This window comes from Carettochelys insculpta, chromosome 17 (assembly GCF_033958435.1).
Source record: "Carettochelys insculpta isolate YL-2023 chromosome 17, ASM3395843v1, whole genome shotgun sequence".
In the NCBI taxonomy this organism is placed as follows: domain Eukaryota; kingdom Metazoa; phylum Chordata; order Testudines; family Carettochelyidae; genus Carettochelys; species Carettochelys insculpta.
This window is the reverse complement of record NC_134153.1, coordinates 25,094,174-25,112,595: the sequence shown is the minus strand read 5'-3', so window position 1 is coordinate 25,112,595 and position 18,422 is coordinate 25,094,174. Positions and strand designations below refer to the sequence as shown.

Below are 18,422 nucleotides of genomic sequence, written 5' to 3'. Positions count from 1 at the left end.
GCGCTCAGAGCCCACAGCCACAAGAGAACAATCGTGCTGATCACTCCAGCTCCTGCTTCAGCAATGGAGGCAACAGGTTTCTATCAGAGTCACCCCTGCCAGACCCTTTCCCATCACAGCAACAAAGCCAGGAAAGAAACCAGCTTGCCTCGCAGCTCCCAGGCATTTAGAATGGGACCTTGGCCAGGTGCAGACTCCCATTTCAGATCTGAGCCCCATTTTAAACACTGAATCCAGCTTGTTACATGTACCACAGTTCAGAAGGCAGCTTCGGATCACCTGGCCTGATGTATAAATAGGGGAGTTAATAAGCAGCTAGAAATGTAGACATGAGTCACAGCATACCGTGTATTTAAAAAAAAACCAAACCTTTATTTGACAAAACAAATCCAAAATTTATTTACAGTAGTTTTTTGCTCCATAAATTTCACTCAAAGGGCTCATCTCTCCCCTTGCTGCTTCCCTCTCCACTGACATCCAAGCTCAACCAGGAGGGACTTTACCAGCAAGATGGTAAACAGGACACAGCTGGGTGGTGCCCATGCTGACTGGAGCCTTGTGGTTCTCCCCCTTCTTTTCTGCTCAGCTCAGTCCCATGAATTTTCCCTCCTTGCTGAAGGATCTACCCTGCCGCCCTCAAGAAGCCAACAGTTGGGCCTTTCCCTTCTAGAATGGCCAGGAGGTAGCGAGCAAAGCAAGGTTTGCATCCTCCAGACACAGATGGGACTGGGAGATAAAAAAAAAAAAAAACCCTCATCCAGCATTGTTGTCTCTTCCCCGCAAAACACACTGCTCTGCAGGGCAAACTGCTAGGTCAATGCAGGCCAGACAGCTGCACTGCATTGAAAATAGGCAGACAACATTACCTCCCCGGGACAGGAAGCTGCCAGGACAGAGTCAGGGTAGTCCCCCGGCCCTGCACCACGTGTGGGCCTTTGTACCAGCACCAAGTAGGTGAGACGCTAATCAAAGCGGAATAGGAGCATTTTATATCCACCGTGCGCGGGGGCTGCAGCTCTCACACACTGCCCGGCAACGGGAAGTCACATGGGTCAGATTTTGAAACATAGGAAGGGATTTCCTCCCTCTGCTACAAGTTTCACTGCTTTCAGCCCCGTTCCCAGGGCAAAAAGGGAATTTAAAAGGGAGAGGCGAAAAATTTCCCTGCTAAGCCTTCACTTTTCCCTTCACTGCCCCAAATCCCACAATGCACCATTCCCCACTGCCCACAAGTTCCCATCTGCATGAGCATCAGGTATACATGCCAGTCGTATCCTGCTGATTTTATTATCACTATTCATGCAACATAATAATTAGGCTAACAACCTAGGATTAGTGTTCTCAAGATAGATACATAGGTAGGTATATACCACTAGTTAACTTACATTTACCGCAAAACAGCAATATTAAACAGGGGGATGTTCATTCGCCCCATATTGTTCCCATTTCTGCAGCCTCCAAGAGTGACAAGTCAATAATGAAAGGTGCACAGCCTTTATCTCACAGCTGTTTGGATTCATGATTGCTTTGCGTGCAGTTTGTGGCCCAAGAATTCTAACCCTACACCCCCACTGGCAACTGCAACTAGTCACAGGGCTAAACAGACTTCTTGTTGCTGTTTTGCTTTTGGTCTTGTGGCCACAGCGAGATTGTTTTTGCCAGCTCAAAGCGCACGCGAGATCCTGCTCTGCACAATAAGCCAGTTGGCCACGAGGGGTCACCATTGCTCCACCAGCATGGCAGGGACTACATTCAGCAGGATGAAAGCAAAGGTTTGAAAATGCCAAGGAGCATGTGTTTCATGGGCAGTTGATTAGCACATCCCTAGCTTAACCAAGACGCTGCTTTCCAGGGAATGCCTAAATGCCTTCTGCAGGCTAGAGAGGTTACATGAGCAACAGAACACACAGGCAGTCCATACCCACAGAGATTCCCCCTTTTCTCTGAAAGAGGGTATCACAAAAAACAAGAAGCACAAGTTATTTCACAGTCAAGATTCATTTCCAAGCCCATTCCCAACCCCTACTAAAAATGCCCTTTCCTCTGCTCTTGGTCGGTAGCCTCCCAGGACACGGGAGCACGCCTCTCTCCCTCCACAAGAAGAGGTGCACCTCTTCAGCAGGAACGTAAAAGAAAAAAAAAGGGAAACGGTGGAAGGATTTACCAAAAGGAAGAAAAATAGAGTCACAACCAAGAAACGTTTTCAGCATGCAGGCTGCTGAAGAGCACCTCAGAGGTTTTACTGGCAACAACATTCTTTCAACAGAAAAAAAAATGCCACAGATTTAAGGTTTCCAGTTAGTTTGATATTTGCCCTTCTCCAGGCTTCCCAGGGCCACTCCAGGCTAAACCTTCCATTCTCAAAATATATACAAGGCAGAAACAAAGATGCGGCCCAGAGATGTTCAGGGGAAAGTCTTCTCCTCCTGGCGTGTTCAAAAACCCAGAAGGATTCTTCACCCCCCCCGCCCCCCAAACACACACACTTTAGATGGGACTTGCTGGGTCTGTCATTTGTTTTCCTCCCAGGGTCAGCAGGAGAGTCGGCAGGGTTCTCAGGGTCTTACGCAGCCGAAGAGTCATGGTAAGAAGAGGTTAGCCAACTACAAAAAACTCCCTCTCTCCACATCAGCCAATAAGATCCTTCCAAGAAGCCAGGTCTACCTCCTTCGGGCCCCTCAACAGAGGGGATGTCACCAGCCTGAGGTAAAAAATCCAGGGTGGAATCAAATGTGTGCGTGCTGGGGTGGGATGCTGGACCGCCTCTGAACGTGGTGACAATGAAAAGGATCACCTGTCCGCCCCAGATGAAGCTGCTACAGTCCACTAGGGCTGCTCTGTGGGGAGCTGAGCGTGGCCGGGCTCACTGCGTCCCCTCCTGGTGAGAGAAGGCTGCATCTCAGCAGAAGGCCTGGGAAGAAGGTCTTCACTGCTGAGAAAGACAAGAGAGGAGAAAAAAAAAGGGAAAACAAAACCAACCCCTCAGCTGCAACGACCAATCCGACAGAGCCCTGGAGGACAGGAAGGGTGGGCAGACCCAGCCGGAACCAGCACTGGGCAGGTTACTTGGAGAGCGGGGCAGCCTGGGCCTCTGCGTGCCATAAAGGGGGCAGCTGCCCATTCTGCTGCTGCGATTCAAGCTCAGCCGCCTTCTGCAGGGCCACCTCTACCAGCAGCTGGAAGCTGCTGAAGTCCTCGCTGAAGAGCTCGGGCGGCGTGGGGGGCGGGGTGTTAAAGAGTCCGTTGGTGGGGCTTGCTGCGTCCGTCCTGGCCAACAGCGCCATGGTGCTGCTCGTTGTGCTCGGCTGAGGCTTGGGATGAGGGTCCGGCTCCATCCGAGGGAAGGGGAGCTGCTTCTCCGACTCAGCCCCGTGGGGGCTCCCTGTGGTCAGGCTGCCGGCCAGTGGCTGCGTGGGGTGACAGATCACCTGTGGGCACACCGACATGGACAGCACCTTGGGGGCGGCAGCAGGAGCAGCTGGAATGGGAGCCGCTGGAGGCATCACCAGCATCCCGGAGCCCGCAGCAGCCCCTCGGGGCAGAGCCACATCGGTGGTCTTGCCCCCCCGGCGAGAGATGGTGAACTGGTTGGGGTCCTTGCCGTCCTTGCGCAGCATGTCGGGGAGGAGCCGCCGGCGGGCGTTGATGAACCAGTTACAAATCTAGGGAGACAAACGCAGCTGGGTCAGACCAACTGCCCAGCTACGCTCCCTCTCATTTCTTCCACCCACGTGCCGAGCAGGTTCTCGGTGCACCAGCCGTGGGGGCGGGGAGCATTCTGCAAACTGGCTGGGCAGCTGCCCCAGCGCTCAGCGTGCAGGGAACGCTGCAGCCAACACAGCCCCTCAGGCGAGAGGCCCATGCTCTGCAGAGGCAGGGTGGTGCACCAGGCCCTCCGCAGCAGGAACGCCAAAGCCTCGGCCACGACAGGGGTCTAGCCAACACCGGCTGCAGACATGCTGCCTCCCTAGCCCACCATTTGACCCCTCTGTCCCACCCTGAGGGAGGACAGGCTGAGCTCATGCCATCTGCCCCCTCCCTTCCCCTTGAGCTGCTGCTGGTCCAGGCACATCTAAATGCAGTCAGAGCTCCAGAGGTGCTCAGGGGAGCTAAAATTCAGCATAGCCCGCTCTGGGGCAGAGCCAGCTCCATGCACAGTACGCCTGGCACCAGGGTGCTGTACCTCTGCTGCCTCATGGGCATGGATTTAGGTTCCGCCCCCCGCCCTCTGCCCATGGGCTGTGTTACCCTCTGGCTCAGAGCAAAAATTTGACACAGGCTGGGCCCCAGATTAACCCCCATCAGTGACTCAGGACATGGTGCTAACACTTGCAGCCTTGTCTCCAACGAAGCTGAAGTCTGGCTAATGCTGTTTCAGCAGAGCTGCAGCTAACACGGCTCTGAGCCCAGCCCTGCTCCAAAACCCAACAAGAGCTTGCCATCCAGGCTGGTGGGCCCTTAGCAAGCCCTGTCACTAGGAAACCTGTACAAACAAGGGCATTGGAACTGTTCCGGGAGAACCAGGCTGATGGATGGGAACGGGAGAGAAAGATACAAACTCACGGCAGTAATCAGAGTGCAAGTTTTCCCAGTTTCCCTCTTCAGAATAACCAGAAGGGGGGGCAGTGAAGTCCAACTGATTTGGCCCCAAAGACCAGCTGCACTTTGTAACGCAAATGTTACACAGTGTTACCTCTTCATTGCTATGATACCTGATGATATTACATCTGACAAAGTGGGTCTTTGCCCACGAAAGCTTATGCTCCTATAAACCTATAAGGTGTCACAGGACTTCTCGTTGTTTTTGCAGGTACAGACTAATTTGGCTACCTCTCCAATACTGATTGAATTACTTCATTTTGATTTTGCCGGATATGTTGTGGCTTGGGTTTTGTTTTGTCTGTGGTCTGACAACAATTTTGAAAAAAAAGTTTTCATAGGTGTTCCGCATAAAAATGTCATTTGGTGTTCTGTGGTCTCAGAAAGTTTAAGAAACATTGAAGTAGAGAACGTAGCATTTGTACAGGGCCAACTCCTGCTATAAGATTCCCTTGAGCTCAATGGGCCCATAGATCCTTGATCCAGAGACAAAATTTCCTTCACCTAATGCAAGGTCTTTGCTAAACAAACAGCAGCAGTCCTGTGGCACCTTAGAGACCACGGTCATGAGCTTTTGTGGGAAAGCCCACTTCATCGGGTGGATTTGGAATGGATTAGTTTAACATTCTTGCATGCTTGGATGCAGGTCAGCCTTACTCAGGCATGGAAGAGACCCTTCCACATGACTACTGCTAGGGCAGGAGCAACTCAAGACTCATCTGCTAATAGGATGTGGGTTTAGTTATAAAGCTTTAACTGTTTCAGTCTCAAGGTCTATTGTCTACTGAACGTCTATCCTCTCCCCACTCTCCTAACGTATTTCCCATTGTTGTAAAGATTTAAACAGATCAGTGTTCTTAAAACTGGTATTATCCATACAAATAAAACATGCATCACACACACACACACACACACACACACACACACACACACAATTTTGAAATCATTTCACACCACCACAGAGGCTGTTAATGCATAGTGAATCTACAGCTAAGACGACATAGTAAAGATAACGTTTGCTATTTTGGGTTACCTTTTCTTCACGGGAAGACAGCCCTTTCCACTCGATATACCATTAATACTTCAGTGCGTCTTAAAGCAGTACTGACAAAATTGCCATTTATTTGCCAACTGGCAAAATTATGGTCAGACTCTCAAAGGAGCCTTCAAATATCTGTGCACTAACTGAGCATGGCTCTGCAGGTGAGCCCCTTGGAAATGCAGCTGCCATTTATTTAATTTGCTCTGTAATGGATATCAAGATCTAAAACAAAAAGCTAAATAAAAATCCCTGTGTTCCCCATAGAAAGCAATTAAGAGTGTGAATCACACAAATTGATCTCCCTATCAACAGCTGTGTGAAATATTCCCCCTGAGGACAGATGAGTTACTGCAACTTGGATGACTATTATGATCTCTGAAACTTTTTTTTCGACTTTCAGACAATAGTTTTGCTCTGACACCCTTACAAAAGTCACTGTTTCATGCCATACAGACCCTAAGCTTGGAAGCTGCATGAGAGCTCTCTCGGAAGTTCTATACATGGAAGGCTTCGAGGATCAGACAGAACGCGTCTAGAGCCTGGTTTGATTTTCTTGAAGAGGCACCATCAGAAAAACTATAGGCCCAGTGGTGCCTCTCCCATGCTCCCACTCATGTCAGATTTGTCACTGCATTTCAACACTAGCAGGACTGGGACCCAGCATTTAACACCCACCTTTCTTAAAGAGCATGAAGTAATGATGTAGACTATTTAACAGGAAAAACAAAACAAAAAAAACAAAAAAAAAATTTTAAAATACTATTGACTTTGTACCACTCTTGTCATTTGCTTTCATTGATTTATGTCACTCAGTGTAGAGAATGTAACTGGAAGGAAGTTCTATCTCGGCTTTACCAGGATAACTGCCGGTAACAAATTAGGGCCAGATCCTCAGCTGATGAAAATCTACTCCAGTCTTCTGAACGGACTGGGGTTCTGCCCAGTCACAGCAGCTGAGGAGCTGGCCCCTTAACGAGGTAATTACAGAGCAGTTATGTTGTTTCTAGTCAGCTGCACCCTGCGTGTTAGACATTAGCACAAGGCTGTGCCTGGATTCACAACAAAGTGCCTTCAAATTAGCATTAGTACCCAGCAGTAGGCTTCATAACTAACCAGCTAAGGCAGGACCCAACCTTAACTGTCCTGCTCCCCTTTAAAGGAAACCCCCAAGCTTATTTTTAAGTTAACCTTTACAGCACACAGAGCTCAGCAATCACTGATGATTTCAGCCTTTCACATAACTGACCTGAAAAGAGCCGAAAGCAACAGCTCCCACTAAAGGTACTCAGCACCTATCAGCATCAGGCCCCATTATGGATGGGGTGGGGGGCCTCCGCATCTGCACTCCTACAGAGTAGGCCCGTTGGGCTCCTCCATATTTTGTTTGTACGGGGGCTGAGTAAGGAAGGAGCCAGTGGGGGCGTTAAGCCAATTGCAACTCACAGTCAACAAAGCTTTTGTTGAATCTGCAGGTTTCCTGGGATCAGGCTCAACGGTCTTATCTACTTTGCCAAAAGTTAAGAGATACATGGCTTCCTGGTTTCCCTGGAGACAGCATTGCTGCTCTCAGCCTCCTGTCTACCAGCCTCTCCCCCTCCCTCTGAGGGATGGTGGACAGAAACATATAATCACAATCACCAGACTGGGTGGTGGCTGGTACTTAAACCTGATTTTTAAGAGACTAAGAGCCTGGGCAACTGATAGCAGTTCAAATGGAAATGTCAAAGTGTGAACCACCAATGCCACCAACAGAGAGCGTTCTGGCCCCGGGACACAGTCCTACCCCGAGGTACGCCCGTTCGGGTTAAGAGAATTCAAATTTACAAGGAGTTTGATTCAAAACCTCAACTTCATCTTATGAGGCATTTCCTCGAATTTACATAGACCGATTTGTATTTCGTGCGCCTCTGCAGGACGCGGATGCCCTGCAGCAGCAGAAAAGCCGCAGCTCCAGGCAACGGCTGCCCACAGCTGCATCCCAGCAGCGGTTTCCCAGAGCCCCCGGCCCAGCCTTTACCTGTGGCCGGTCTGGGTCTCCACCTCGGTGCTGCAGCAGCGGTACGCCCTGGCCTAGCTGGCAGCTGCAGGCTCCCAGGCACTCCTGCGAGACGTGGCTGCTGGGCGCGCAGCCCATCCTGGCCCCGCCCCTGCCACTTGCATAAATGGATGTAAATTTTGGGGCTCAGGAACACATAAAATTTTTTCCCATTGAAATGAATGGTAATTACATTTTCAGCTTACAAGAATTGGCCCTGAGAGGAGTTTTTCAGGAACGAATTACCCTTGTAAGGCGGGGGAAAGACTGTAGTTTGTTTTCTCTGGGACTGCAATGAGAAAGGCTCGCTCAGATCCCCCCGCTTGAGTCACTGCCATCACACTGATGTGCACCCCGGCCCGTGCAACGGATCCATGGGGGTAGGGTGGGATGGGAGTAACAACTTGTTAGTACATGAAATTCTGCTATAGGGCACTTACGCACTCTGATACCCTTTGTATTACTATTATTCCTACATCCCAAACGTATAAGCTTAGTCCGCACCACCCACTGGCCCAAGCACCCTGAGCCAGCTCCACGCTCTCTGTAGCATCACTCAAGCAGCTCCAGGGTTCCCAGAATGACCGGGAAGACATGTTTACTGCCATATGCTGAATGCATGTCTGCCCTGCTGCTAGGGGTCAGTCAAATGGAACAATACACGTGGTCAGATTGTCCAACCACCTACAGAAGCTGCAGGTCACTTTGCCAACCTATATGTACAGTTCGGACCTCCGGTCATGTGACTGTGCCCTGAAATCGGGTGATAACCGGCCTCTGGCTTATCGGAAAAGTCTGGCCTCAATCACCTTCAAGGCTTGAAGGCCTTGAACTTCTAGGTTCAGTTCTCCAGCAAGTTGCAAGAGAGAGACAAAAGACAAACAACATTAGTGGAGTCGTTACAGGGACAGCGGAAGACAGATCATAACTGGCGACTCTTGGCTTCTGCTGTCCCACTCTAGCAGGGTTAGTTAGACACTCGAGCAGGACAAGAGTGGGGTGGGAGGGGCGATATGGTTGGTGACACTTTCCCTAAGCCAGTCCTGGCACATTGGCTCCAGAGAGCCATGCCATGCGTGTCTGGAGAGGTCACCTTTCCAATGTTATCCACAAACCGAGGTTAGTCATCACTTGCTGTCACTAAGGATCCACACAGTTTTTCCACTAGAAATTTTTGAAGGCCAGATTCCTGCTGGGGGACTTACACTCCAGCCCCGTTCAAAGGAATCAAACTCCACCACCATCCGTCTGTTTCTTTTCTCTGTCCTACACCTTTGTGCAGCATTGCTCTCCTCTGCTCGACAGGAGCCACGTTCCACCTCAGAGGGGGCTGCATTCAGCAGGAGGTGACGGAATACCAACACGAGGCTCTATTTTTGAAATGCTTTGGAATTAAGATTGGAGAGTGGCTGAAAAAAAAGCAAGTCCTTGTGCTGCTCTGTAGCACACATGCACAGATACGGATGGCCCAGCACTCACCCCAAACATATACAGAGCTCCAAAGAACACACAGAGTAGAGCCCCCAGCAGACAGGGCTGGGTGGTTGGGTTGCAAGGGGGCTGGCCACTCAGCTGCAGAGAGGAAGCCTGAAGTGATTGGACTGGGAGGTTACTGACGCTTTGGTGGACAGTGTCACTCCTGCTGAGCTTGAACGTGACCGGAACACTTTCCATGGTGCAGCACCTGGCGTACAGGAGCTGCAGCCAGCTCAGCCTCTGCTCCAACACAGCCTGACCCTCCCGTAGCCCCTCACCACACAGCCCCGGCTGACTCAGGTGCTGTCTGGACATCTTTAGGCAGTCTGGGTTTGCAGGGGCACATTTACAACCTACCACTGATCAAGTTCAGCTGCGGAACGCCTGCCGCTGGCTGGCAGGGCTATGGTTCGCCACACGACAAACACCACACATAAAATCGAGCCTTCCAGTGGTCACGAAGGGGGAACTCTCACAGCACCACAGTCCAGAGCACAGTTGTGATGCTGGGATAGGCCACAGCTGGACTTCCACAGCAAGGAAAGGAGGGAAACAGCTGCCTAGTGACAGGTCAGCCCTGAAGCTGCTAGATGTCACCCAGCAACGAGCTTTAGGGCTAGAGGATCCTGGGTGAGGGCCTCCAACCCTAAATCTCTGAGCTGGCAGCCAGGATGCCTCAGCTGACCTCAACTGCCTACCATCACACATGGAGGCATGGAACGGGGGGCACTCGAACTGCACCCCACAATGAATTGCGCCCTGGAGTCTGATTGCTGAACGCGTATTAATGCCTCAGAGCCCCATCATGCACTTGCTCTTGGCCTTCAGAGGTCCTCATGTGGTCACGCCACAGTGACCCTGCAGGGGTGAGCAAGGGATGAGCCACTATGGCACAGCCCATTCAAAAAGGGGCACTGTAATCTTCCAGCCACGCACAGACGGATGGAAAATTTGCTCTGGGAGGTTGCTGTTCCCCATGCCAGCTTCCCCAGACTGGACTGGAGGGAAACCCTCACACTCGTTCAGACAGATGAAACAGCCTCTGAAGCAGCATGCGTCCCACAGCTGTGCTGCACCCTCTTCCAATGGCGTGGGTTCACATTCAGACCAGGTGCGAGTGGGTGTCACTGCACAACAACATTTCAATGACAACTGAGGTCTAATCACATTTCGCCACTGGCAAATCCACCAGTTTTTCAAAGGCACTACTTGACAGCAATACAGGGGGCAGCACGTGCCCTTTAACTGAGCATGCATTACGAGCAACAGTCCGACAGTTCCACCTCCAAAGACCTGGCAACGCACAGGAGTAAAAATCCCAAGGCAATTTCTGTAAGAGTAGCAGCTACAGCCAATCCCCCTCACGGTTCTACAGAACGGGGCTGTTTTACGAAGCACTGGGAGGTCTCCCAGGAGCAAAGGTGCTGTAGATTACAGCCCGTAACACTCTTGGGGATCTTCACACGCGCTCTCCTTTGCACAATGCAAGTACAACACTGTTTTCTGCCAAGTATTAGGCAGGGCCAGGTTCCACCCCCGTGTGCCCTCCCCCCCCGCACCCAGTCACAAAAATACATCCTCTGGGGGGATAGAAAACCTCGAGGGAAGCCTTGTTCTCACCTGCAGCACAGAGAGGCTGGTCTGTCCAGACAGACTGAGTTTCTCCTGCTCAGACGGGTATGCATTGAACCTATGCTCATACAGCCAGTCTCGGAGGATCTTCACCGATTCCTTTGGGAGGTTCCCCCTTCTTTTCCTCTTGTTTGACTGCAACAGTTCCAGAGAGGCGGTCCCATCATCTTCTCCCAGGTCGCTGTCTGACATGATGGAGCCGCCTGCAGGCTGCTCCTGGTTAAAGCCTAGCGGAGTGACAAGACAGCCTACAGGTTACGCTGCATTCCATCTGGTGATCGGCCTGATGCAAAGGGGATAAATTAACCCACGGGGCTCAGCCAAGGGGCTGCTTGGGCCAGAATCCTGACCCCAAGAGCCGCTCACTCACATAGCGCCGTGAAAGCATCGCTCTCACCCTAGTCCCGAGCAGACCCCAAACACTGAGGCAAATGCCCGGCACCTCCAGCGCCTGCCCTCCTCCCAGATTTACGGCCTTTTCGTCCACCGCCTTGCGGGTCACCAGTGCGTGTTTATCATCGAACCCCTTTGTGTAAAACACACCGAAGCTGCAGGGAGCTCTGTGCCTCCGAGCAACACTGCAGTGACTGACAGGACTTCCTTTAGCCCCCCAGGGCCCCGATCGGGCAGATTCCAGGAGCATCACGCTAAGCAAGGGCCTAACACCGGGGAAAATCCCACATGTGGAGCTAAGCACGGGGAGAACTTCCGCAGGCTCAGAGCCCAGCTCTGGCCACCGGCGCACTGAGACTCCAAGGGAGGCCCCCCTACTCCTGCCAGCCGGTGGTGACAGCCCTGGTAAGAAAAACCCTTTGATCTCGCAGATCCTCCGTGGGCAGCCTCGGGGTATAAATCCAAACCCCTCTGCCTACCTTGCCCGGGGCCTGGCCGGCTGCGCGCCCCGCAGAGCGTTTACACGGGAACGCTCCGAGCCACTTCGGGAAACACTTGGGCGACAACAAAAAGTCTCCAAATCATTTGCGGCGGCTCCCGGCCCCTCCCCCACGCAGCTGCAGCCCTCTTCATTAATTGATACAGCCCCAGCCCCACCCCCCGCTGGACGGGCGGAATTCCAGCTCGCCCCCGGTTGGCTCCTGGGTCCCTTCCCCTCCTCGGCCATGCGGCAGGGGGCGGCTCTGCTCCCAGGCACAAAGCAGCGCCGGGGCCATTGAGATGCGAGCCCCCCCGGCTCGCGGAGGAGCCGACCCGGTGGGGGGGGACAGCAAATTTAAAAGACGCCGCTTTGCTCCAAGGTCTCCCCACCCGCCCCGGGTCCTAAAAGTGCAACGGCCCCTCTCCGGCCAGCGGAGCACAAAGGCAGCTCGCGGGGGTGGGGGGGGGCGCTCACCCCCCCCCCGCCTCCCCCCAGCTCCGCCTGGACTCGGGAGAGAGGCGCAGAAAGGAGATATCGCGTGTGGGTCCCCGGCGAGGTCCCCCTCTCGCTGGGGGACACAAAGCGGTCAAGGCGACACCCCCCTGCGCCCCCAAACCCGAGCTTGTAAACGACCCTCCCCCCCGCTCCGGCTGGGGGAGTTTGCAAAGTGGCGGCCTGGAGCCCGGCCGGTGGGGGGGGGCCGTTGCACTTTCCCCCTTTCTTTAAATCCCTGCCTCTCTCAGGCACAACAAACCGGGACTCCATGTTTTCTGCCTGTTGCATCTGCAATCTTACCCCCAGACCGCCTCCTCTTTCTCCTCGGCCCGTCCATGGCATGCGGAGGGGCTCCGGCGGGGCCAGCTGCACCCCTCCCGGGGTGGAAAAAAGGAGATTCCCAGCCCGCCCCCCACACACACACCAAAGCCCCCCGGCCCGGAGCGGCGCGAGCTCGGAGGGCGAGGCGGAGGCGCCCGGAGAAAGTTTCTGTCTCTTCCCCGGAGTGACAGATGCCGAGACAGAGTTCTCTTTGTTCCAAAAGAAACAGGAACTTGCGCGGTCCCCCCCCACCACCCCGCCTAACTTCCCCCCCGCTCCGGCCCCCCCCCCAGCTGTCACCTCACTCCTCAGCAAACAACTCCCCCACGCACGCGGGTTACTCAGCTCGGACCGGGGGGGGCGGGGGGGGCGCAGAGACTGGGAGAGCCGGAGCGGGTGGAAATCAGCACAGAGGAAATGATCCCCCGGGGGGGGGGGGTCCCGGGGGGAAGAGGGTCATTCCCGGGGGGGGGGAGCGCGGCAGCGAGAGGCGGGGGGCAGGTTTGCGCCCCCCCCACGCCGCAATGTGGCCAGAAATGCGATCAAACAAAAGAGCCCCCCGCCGCCCGCCCCGCTCCATACTCCAGCGCTTTGAAGGTATTTGCCCTCCTCGCCCCAGCGCCGTTTCTTCGCAGGGCGATGCGGAGTATCCTGCACGGCTGGGCGGCCTCCTGCAAACCCGGCGGCTGGGGAGTGGGCGCTGCCGAACCCCCTCCGCCAGCCCGGCCCGGCCCGGCCCGGGGGAGCCCGACAACCGAGCCACGCTCCGGCAGCACAAAGCTGGCCCGCAGACGCGCCGCGCCCCCAACTTCCCAGACTCACTTTTCCGCCCGGGTTCCATCTCCCTGGCCGGCTCCGCTCCCGGGCTCGCCCCAGCTCCCAGCACACCGGCTCGGGGAGGAGAGTTCCCCCTTCCCGGCCCTTTGTGCCGCCTGCGCCCGGGGAGGGGGCCGGGGCTGGGGCACCAATACCTGAGCCGCCGCCTGACAGCTCCGGCTGGAAACCACCTCTGGGGCCTGACGTCAGATCCCCCTTCCCCGGGGGCTGCTTCCACTCCGCGCGCTGGGGCGCCCCGCTCGGGGCCAGGCGGGTCAAGCGCAGCCGCCCGGGCTCCCCTACCTCCGCTCCCGGAGCCCTGAAATGCGGGGGAGCGGGGGGAAGGGCGGTGGTGCGCCGCGGAGACTCTTCTGCCCGCCCTCTCGAGACACACATGGGTAGAGGGCGAGTTGCAGCCTCCAGCCTGTCAGAGGGAACCTCACCTCACTCGTGGGGCTGCAGCCTCCGGGCCGGGCCAGGCCAGGCCAGGCCACCGGGTGTTGCCGAGCTCCTGCAAAGCAGCAGTGTGAGTAGCTGGTTGCTCGCTGGCTCCTGTGAGTCCGGAGCGGCTCCACTTTGCTCCCCCCTTGGCACTAGCTGGCTGGGTTACACTATTAGCCACCCCCCTGGGTTTGGGGCTTCGTTTGTGCAAATGGAGGCAGATTTTGAGGCTGGGTGTCATGGAGAACATTTCATGCCCTGAGTTTCCTCCTGTCTCTTACCTGTTGGCAGGTTACCCTTGCCTTTAGGCCCCAAGTCACCAACGCACATGCTTTCTTTTAGGCCCCACAGGTGTCCCACGAACGTCAATACCATGGTCCGTGCGCCTGATCGGAAGCGTATGCACACAAGTGTTTGCTGCACCCAGACATTTAACGCAGGAGATGCTGAGAGCAGCAAAATCACATCCAGCAGCTTTCGTCATCTCTAGGCCTTTACGTCCTCAATCCTGCAAGGCAATCCATGGTACCCCAGACGGGCTGGGTGGAGCAGCCCTATGTCTTGTGTCAGGACCCTGGCCTGTCTCCTCAGCAACAAATGCAGGGAGAGAATCTTGACAAAAAGTTGAGTAAAATATAAAAATAGAGCTTATTCCTTTCTTTGAATAGTAAAAACCTGCCATTTGGGTGAGCTGTGTCACTTTTTATTTATTCACATGGAAAAATCAGAATCTTTTGTGGGCATCACTGGGTTGCGTTAAAATTGGAGGGTTTAAAAAAAAAGTCAGTGGCAGGGAGTCACAAGCACAGCTGGAGTGGGGAGGGAATTTCGTTTTGTAATGAGTCAAGAGTAGGTCCTTGTTAACCGTGGATGTTTGACAGGGTTCACTCCCTCTGGGACACCAGGCATTGGCCTCTCTCAGAAGTCAGGATGCTGGGCTAGATGGACCTTTGGTCTGGGCCAGTGTGGCCATTCTTATGAAATGGAATGTGGAGGTGAGACCTTGGGACTCAGGTTTACCTGAGGTCCGTGACAACCTTCTGGTGAATGTCCAGGTTGTTCTCCAGTGTGAATGGCATGTGGGTGGGGGAGTCTGATTCACTCTATCTAAGCTGCCCCGGGATGATTGGATTTGTTACTGGGGTAAATGACGAGTGTGTTTACTGCAATATTTTTAAAAGATTGTCAAGGCCCCGGAGGAATGGAAGAGAATTCGCTCGGGAGCTTCATCAAATAAATATCGGTCCACTGTGGGTGAAGAGACCACTGCATGGTTTGCTGTGCGCCTTGCAGCAGCAATCAAATTAAGGCTGTGTGTCTACTCCTAAAACGCTACAGCAGCTGAGCTACAGTGCTGTACCTATGTTGCTTGGAACACCTTGGTGTAGACCAGGGGTGGGCAAACTCTTTGGCCTGAGGGTCACAGGTATGTATAGCTGTTGTGCAATGAGGCGCAGTGAGGCAGGAGGACTGATGGGTATGGTGGAAGGCAGGGGAGGAGTCGATAAGGGATGTAACCAAGGGGGGAAGGGGTCTCTGGGTGTGGCACAGGGGGCTTTATCTGGGTGGTGGCAGGGACTCCTAGGAGCCTTGCCAGCAGTGACGCTCAGGTGGCCATTCCAGGCACTGCCACAGGCAGATGCACCCTAGCTTAGCTGGGCTGGGTGCAGCCCCTGGGCAGTTTCAGAGCTCTTGAGTGTGGGGCCGTAGGCAGCTGGGAGGCAAATGGGCACAGGCCATACCATGTGCATTCGAGCGTGGCCTGTACCATGTAGTGGGGAGGTCTACCGTGGAGGGATGGGCTCCTGACCTGGAAGCAGCATGGTGATGTTGTGCCTGTGGAGTGTGGCTGTGCGTTTGCTGGAGGATGGCAGAATTGTGAGTCAGGGAATGGGGAGTGCTAGGTAGGTGGAAAGGGGCACACCCCCTATCCTGCTCCCTGGCCACAGTGGGGCAAGCCCCCTATGCAGAGTTCCGGAGCAGAGCAACCGCCGATCCTGCTCCCTAGCTGGAGCACCAGGCAGGACAATCTCCCAATCCTGCTCCCTGGCCAGAACGCCAGAGCAGGGCAAGTCCCATGTCCTGCTCCAAGGTGGGAGCTCAAGAGCTGGATAAAAAAGCCTGCCAGGCTGCCCATGGGCCATAGTTTGTCCACGCCAGTGTAGACAGTCACTATAATAATGGGAAGAGTTCTCCAGCTGGTGTAGTTAGTGCATCTCCCCAGGGTATAGACTGAAATACTGCCTGCACCAGTGTTAGGCTGGTTTAACTACCTCTTGCTGGGGTGTGGATTGTCCCATCACTGAGATTCATAGCTCTGCCAGTGAATGGATCTTCCCAGTGCAGAGCAGCCCAAAGGAAGAGCTGGCGTTTGACAGCTATGGTACAGGTGTGCAGACATGGCTGGTCATAATCTCATCGACCAAGATGCAAGACCATCTGTGCATGATGCTGTTCTGCTGTGCAAGCTGAAGTTCTCCTTTGGCTTAGGGCCCAGGTCTTTGAGTCATGGGCCTAACTCCCACTGTGCCTATGTATCTGTGAGGCTCTGGTCATAAATTGCTCATGCTCTTTGGTGCAAGAGGCCTGGGAATGGATTGTGCCCCTGCTGTTGTACTCAGTGCCCAGTGGCCAGTAGAGTGACAACGGATGTTCAGGAGGTTTGTTACATCATCATTTGCTGCCTTCCTGCACCTCAGCACAAGGGAACCAGCCCGTGGGCCAGCAGTTTCGAGCTGAGTTTAGATGGAGGGGGCTGACCTCAGTAGCAGTTCAACAGCTGAGTATTGGTTTAGGGGAAGTTGTCCCAAATGGTGTTCTGCGGAACCCTGTAAAGGTTCCAGGAGAAAAATCCATGACAATAACCTTGTGTTATTTTTAAAACATAATAATTCATATTTAAGCATTTATGAATTTTATTAAAAACAATTTGCATTTGTGTTTGCCACGATCAGTGCCCCTGGGTAGTGCCAGCTTAGCCAGAGTGCGGTCGATGACGTCATTACTCAGTGCTGTGTGTGCAGCCAGTCAGTGGTGTGATCACCTTTTACATACCATCATAAATCCCTGTACTCGCTCGCAGGGAGCATGCATCATTTTGGGGAGCCTTATGTTAAGAATATGCAGCTTTATCCAGACATGCAATTCATCAGTTGTTACCTTTCGCCAGCGCATTCTTGTGCAAAACTGGGTTCTCGAATGATGCAGCAACAAAAACTAAATACAGAAATCGACTGAATACCGCACCAGATATGTGAATCCAACTTTCCAGTATTAAACCAGATACAAAAAGAATTTGCCAAGAGAAGAAGAAAAATCACTCCGCATTGAAACCTGCCAGCACAATGCATATTAGTTTTTTAGCTTTATTTTTTGTACACATTAAATGTGATTTTTGTTTTTAAATACGTGCAATTAAACTAGATGTTGATCTCATGACCTTGTCTAGCATTTATTATTATCCTTGCTTCTCTGTGGTCTACTTGTTCAGCTCCATATATAAGACAGTTACTCGGGATTCTGCAAAATTCTTTCGAGTTGAAAAGGATTCCGTGGCCAAGCAGAACTGAGAAACACTGGTTTGGGGCAGAGGGTTGCTCCTCTCCATCCGTAGTGCCCCACTTCTGGCGGGGTCAGGCTCATTAGTGAGCGAGTAATAGTGGATGAGCAGTAAATTTGCCACTGTTCGTGAAGGTCTGATTCAAAGCCTATGCAGGGCAGCAGCACACACAAAGCCAGTCCTGCCCTGTACACTTCTGAGGACAGTGGCGGTTTTGCTGCTGGCTGCAGTGGGAACAGGATCAAGGCCCTTAGTCTGGAGTTTAACTGCCTCTGGATGTGTGAACTGAGCTGATTGTCCTCAATGTGCTGCTGTCTGGGTGCGGGGGAGGTGCTGAGGGCTGTGCGGAGAAGGAGAACAAGAGAAGAGCAAAAGTCCTTCTCCTGGTGGAGCCCCTGTGAGTCAGAGAGGGTTTGGGAGATGGGGAAGGACTGGCAGGGTGAGGCAGAGATTCCAGCCAGGGCATCTCCTCACAAAAAAGTCAGTAGACGCCTGAGGGCCTGAAATATGCAGCGGTGTTGTTACTAGTACAGCTCGTATCTCACGTGGGGGGTGGTTGTGCTGTTTTCTGTGGGCCACGCTATTGTCTCTTGGGGAGATGGGCTCACCCTTCAGCCAAGGTAGAAAGCATTTACACTAGTGGACCGTGCTACAGCTCCAGAAGGGTTGCTAAGCCTGTACTGCTGTGGTGCTAATCTGCCTCATGGAGTGCTGTGGTATACTGTACTGATATACCCCCGCCAGTAAAGCAGTCCTAGTGCAGACACGGCCACAGTTATAGTCGTCCAGCCGCAACTGTGGACACAACCCTACCGGTATATATGTACTTTTGTGAATAAACTCTACTGCTAGAAGCTCATTGATACTGGTATAACTACACCCCCACTAGGGGGCTGCACCATGTGGACTAGGCTCTGATTTAGAACCTCCTCTTGTAGTGGGCACAGCCTAGGTTCCACTCAAATGCTGGTTTTCCTCTGCTCCCCAGGCAATTTTCTTTTCTAAATTGAGCCAGACCTGGAGAAAAATTGGAGGAAATGGTTTATGAACATTGCTCATACTGGTTTAAAACCAGATCAGTTAGAGCAGCGTGCAAAAGACCGAACAGGCTGGCGTGCTCTCGTACGACACG

At 53.3% G+C, this 18,422-nt stretch overlaps 1 protein-coding gene across 5 annotated transcripts; it reads right to left on the bottom strand.

The window, feature by feature from the left end:
* Positions 1 to 353: 353 nt before the first annotated feature.
* On the bottom strand, positions 354 to 13,811 carry TGIF2 (TGFB induced factor homeobox 2). Of its 5 annotated transcripts, none has more exons than XM_075012008.1 (3): positions 13,446 to 13,811; positions 10,773 to 11,011; positions 354 to 3,662 (listed from the first exon to the last, which is right to left on the bottom strand). In XM_075012008.1, the coding sequence occupies exons 1-3, from the start codon at positions 13,684 to 13,686 to the stop codon at positions 3,063 to 3,065; spliced, it is 1,080 nt and encodes a 359-aa protein (XP_074868109.1). In that variant the 5' UTR covers positions 13,687 to 13,811; the 3' UTR covers positions 354 to 3,062. The 5 variants fall into 5 exon arrangements, with proteins under 5 accessions (XP_074868109.1, XP_074868111.1, XP_074868112.1 ...); XM_075012010.1 differs by lacking the exon at positions 13,446 to 13,811 and adding an exon at positions 13,297 to 13,438; XM_075012011.1 differs by lacking the exon at positions 13,446 to 13,811 and adding an exon at positions 13,057 to 13,184.
* Positions 13,812 to 18,422: the final 4,611 nt, after the last annotated feature.

What these genes read in the sequence shown, in the direction of transcription:
- TGIF2 (XM_075012008.1), bottom strand. Translation starts at nt 13,686, where the DNA reads ATGTGTGTCTCGAGAGGGCGGGCAGAAGAGTCTCCGCGGCGCACCACC. An exon ending in GCTGTCAGGCGGCGGCTCAG is followed by an intron (nt 11,012 to 13,445) that starts GTATTGGTGCCC and finishes TCACTCCGCTAG; the next exon opens with GCTTTAACCAGGAGCAGCCT. An exon ending in CCAGCCTCTCTGTGCTGCAG is followed by an intron (nt 3,663 to 10,772) that starts GTGAGAACAAGG and finishes TTGTCTCCCTAG; the next exon opens with ATTTGTAACTGGTTCATCAA.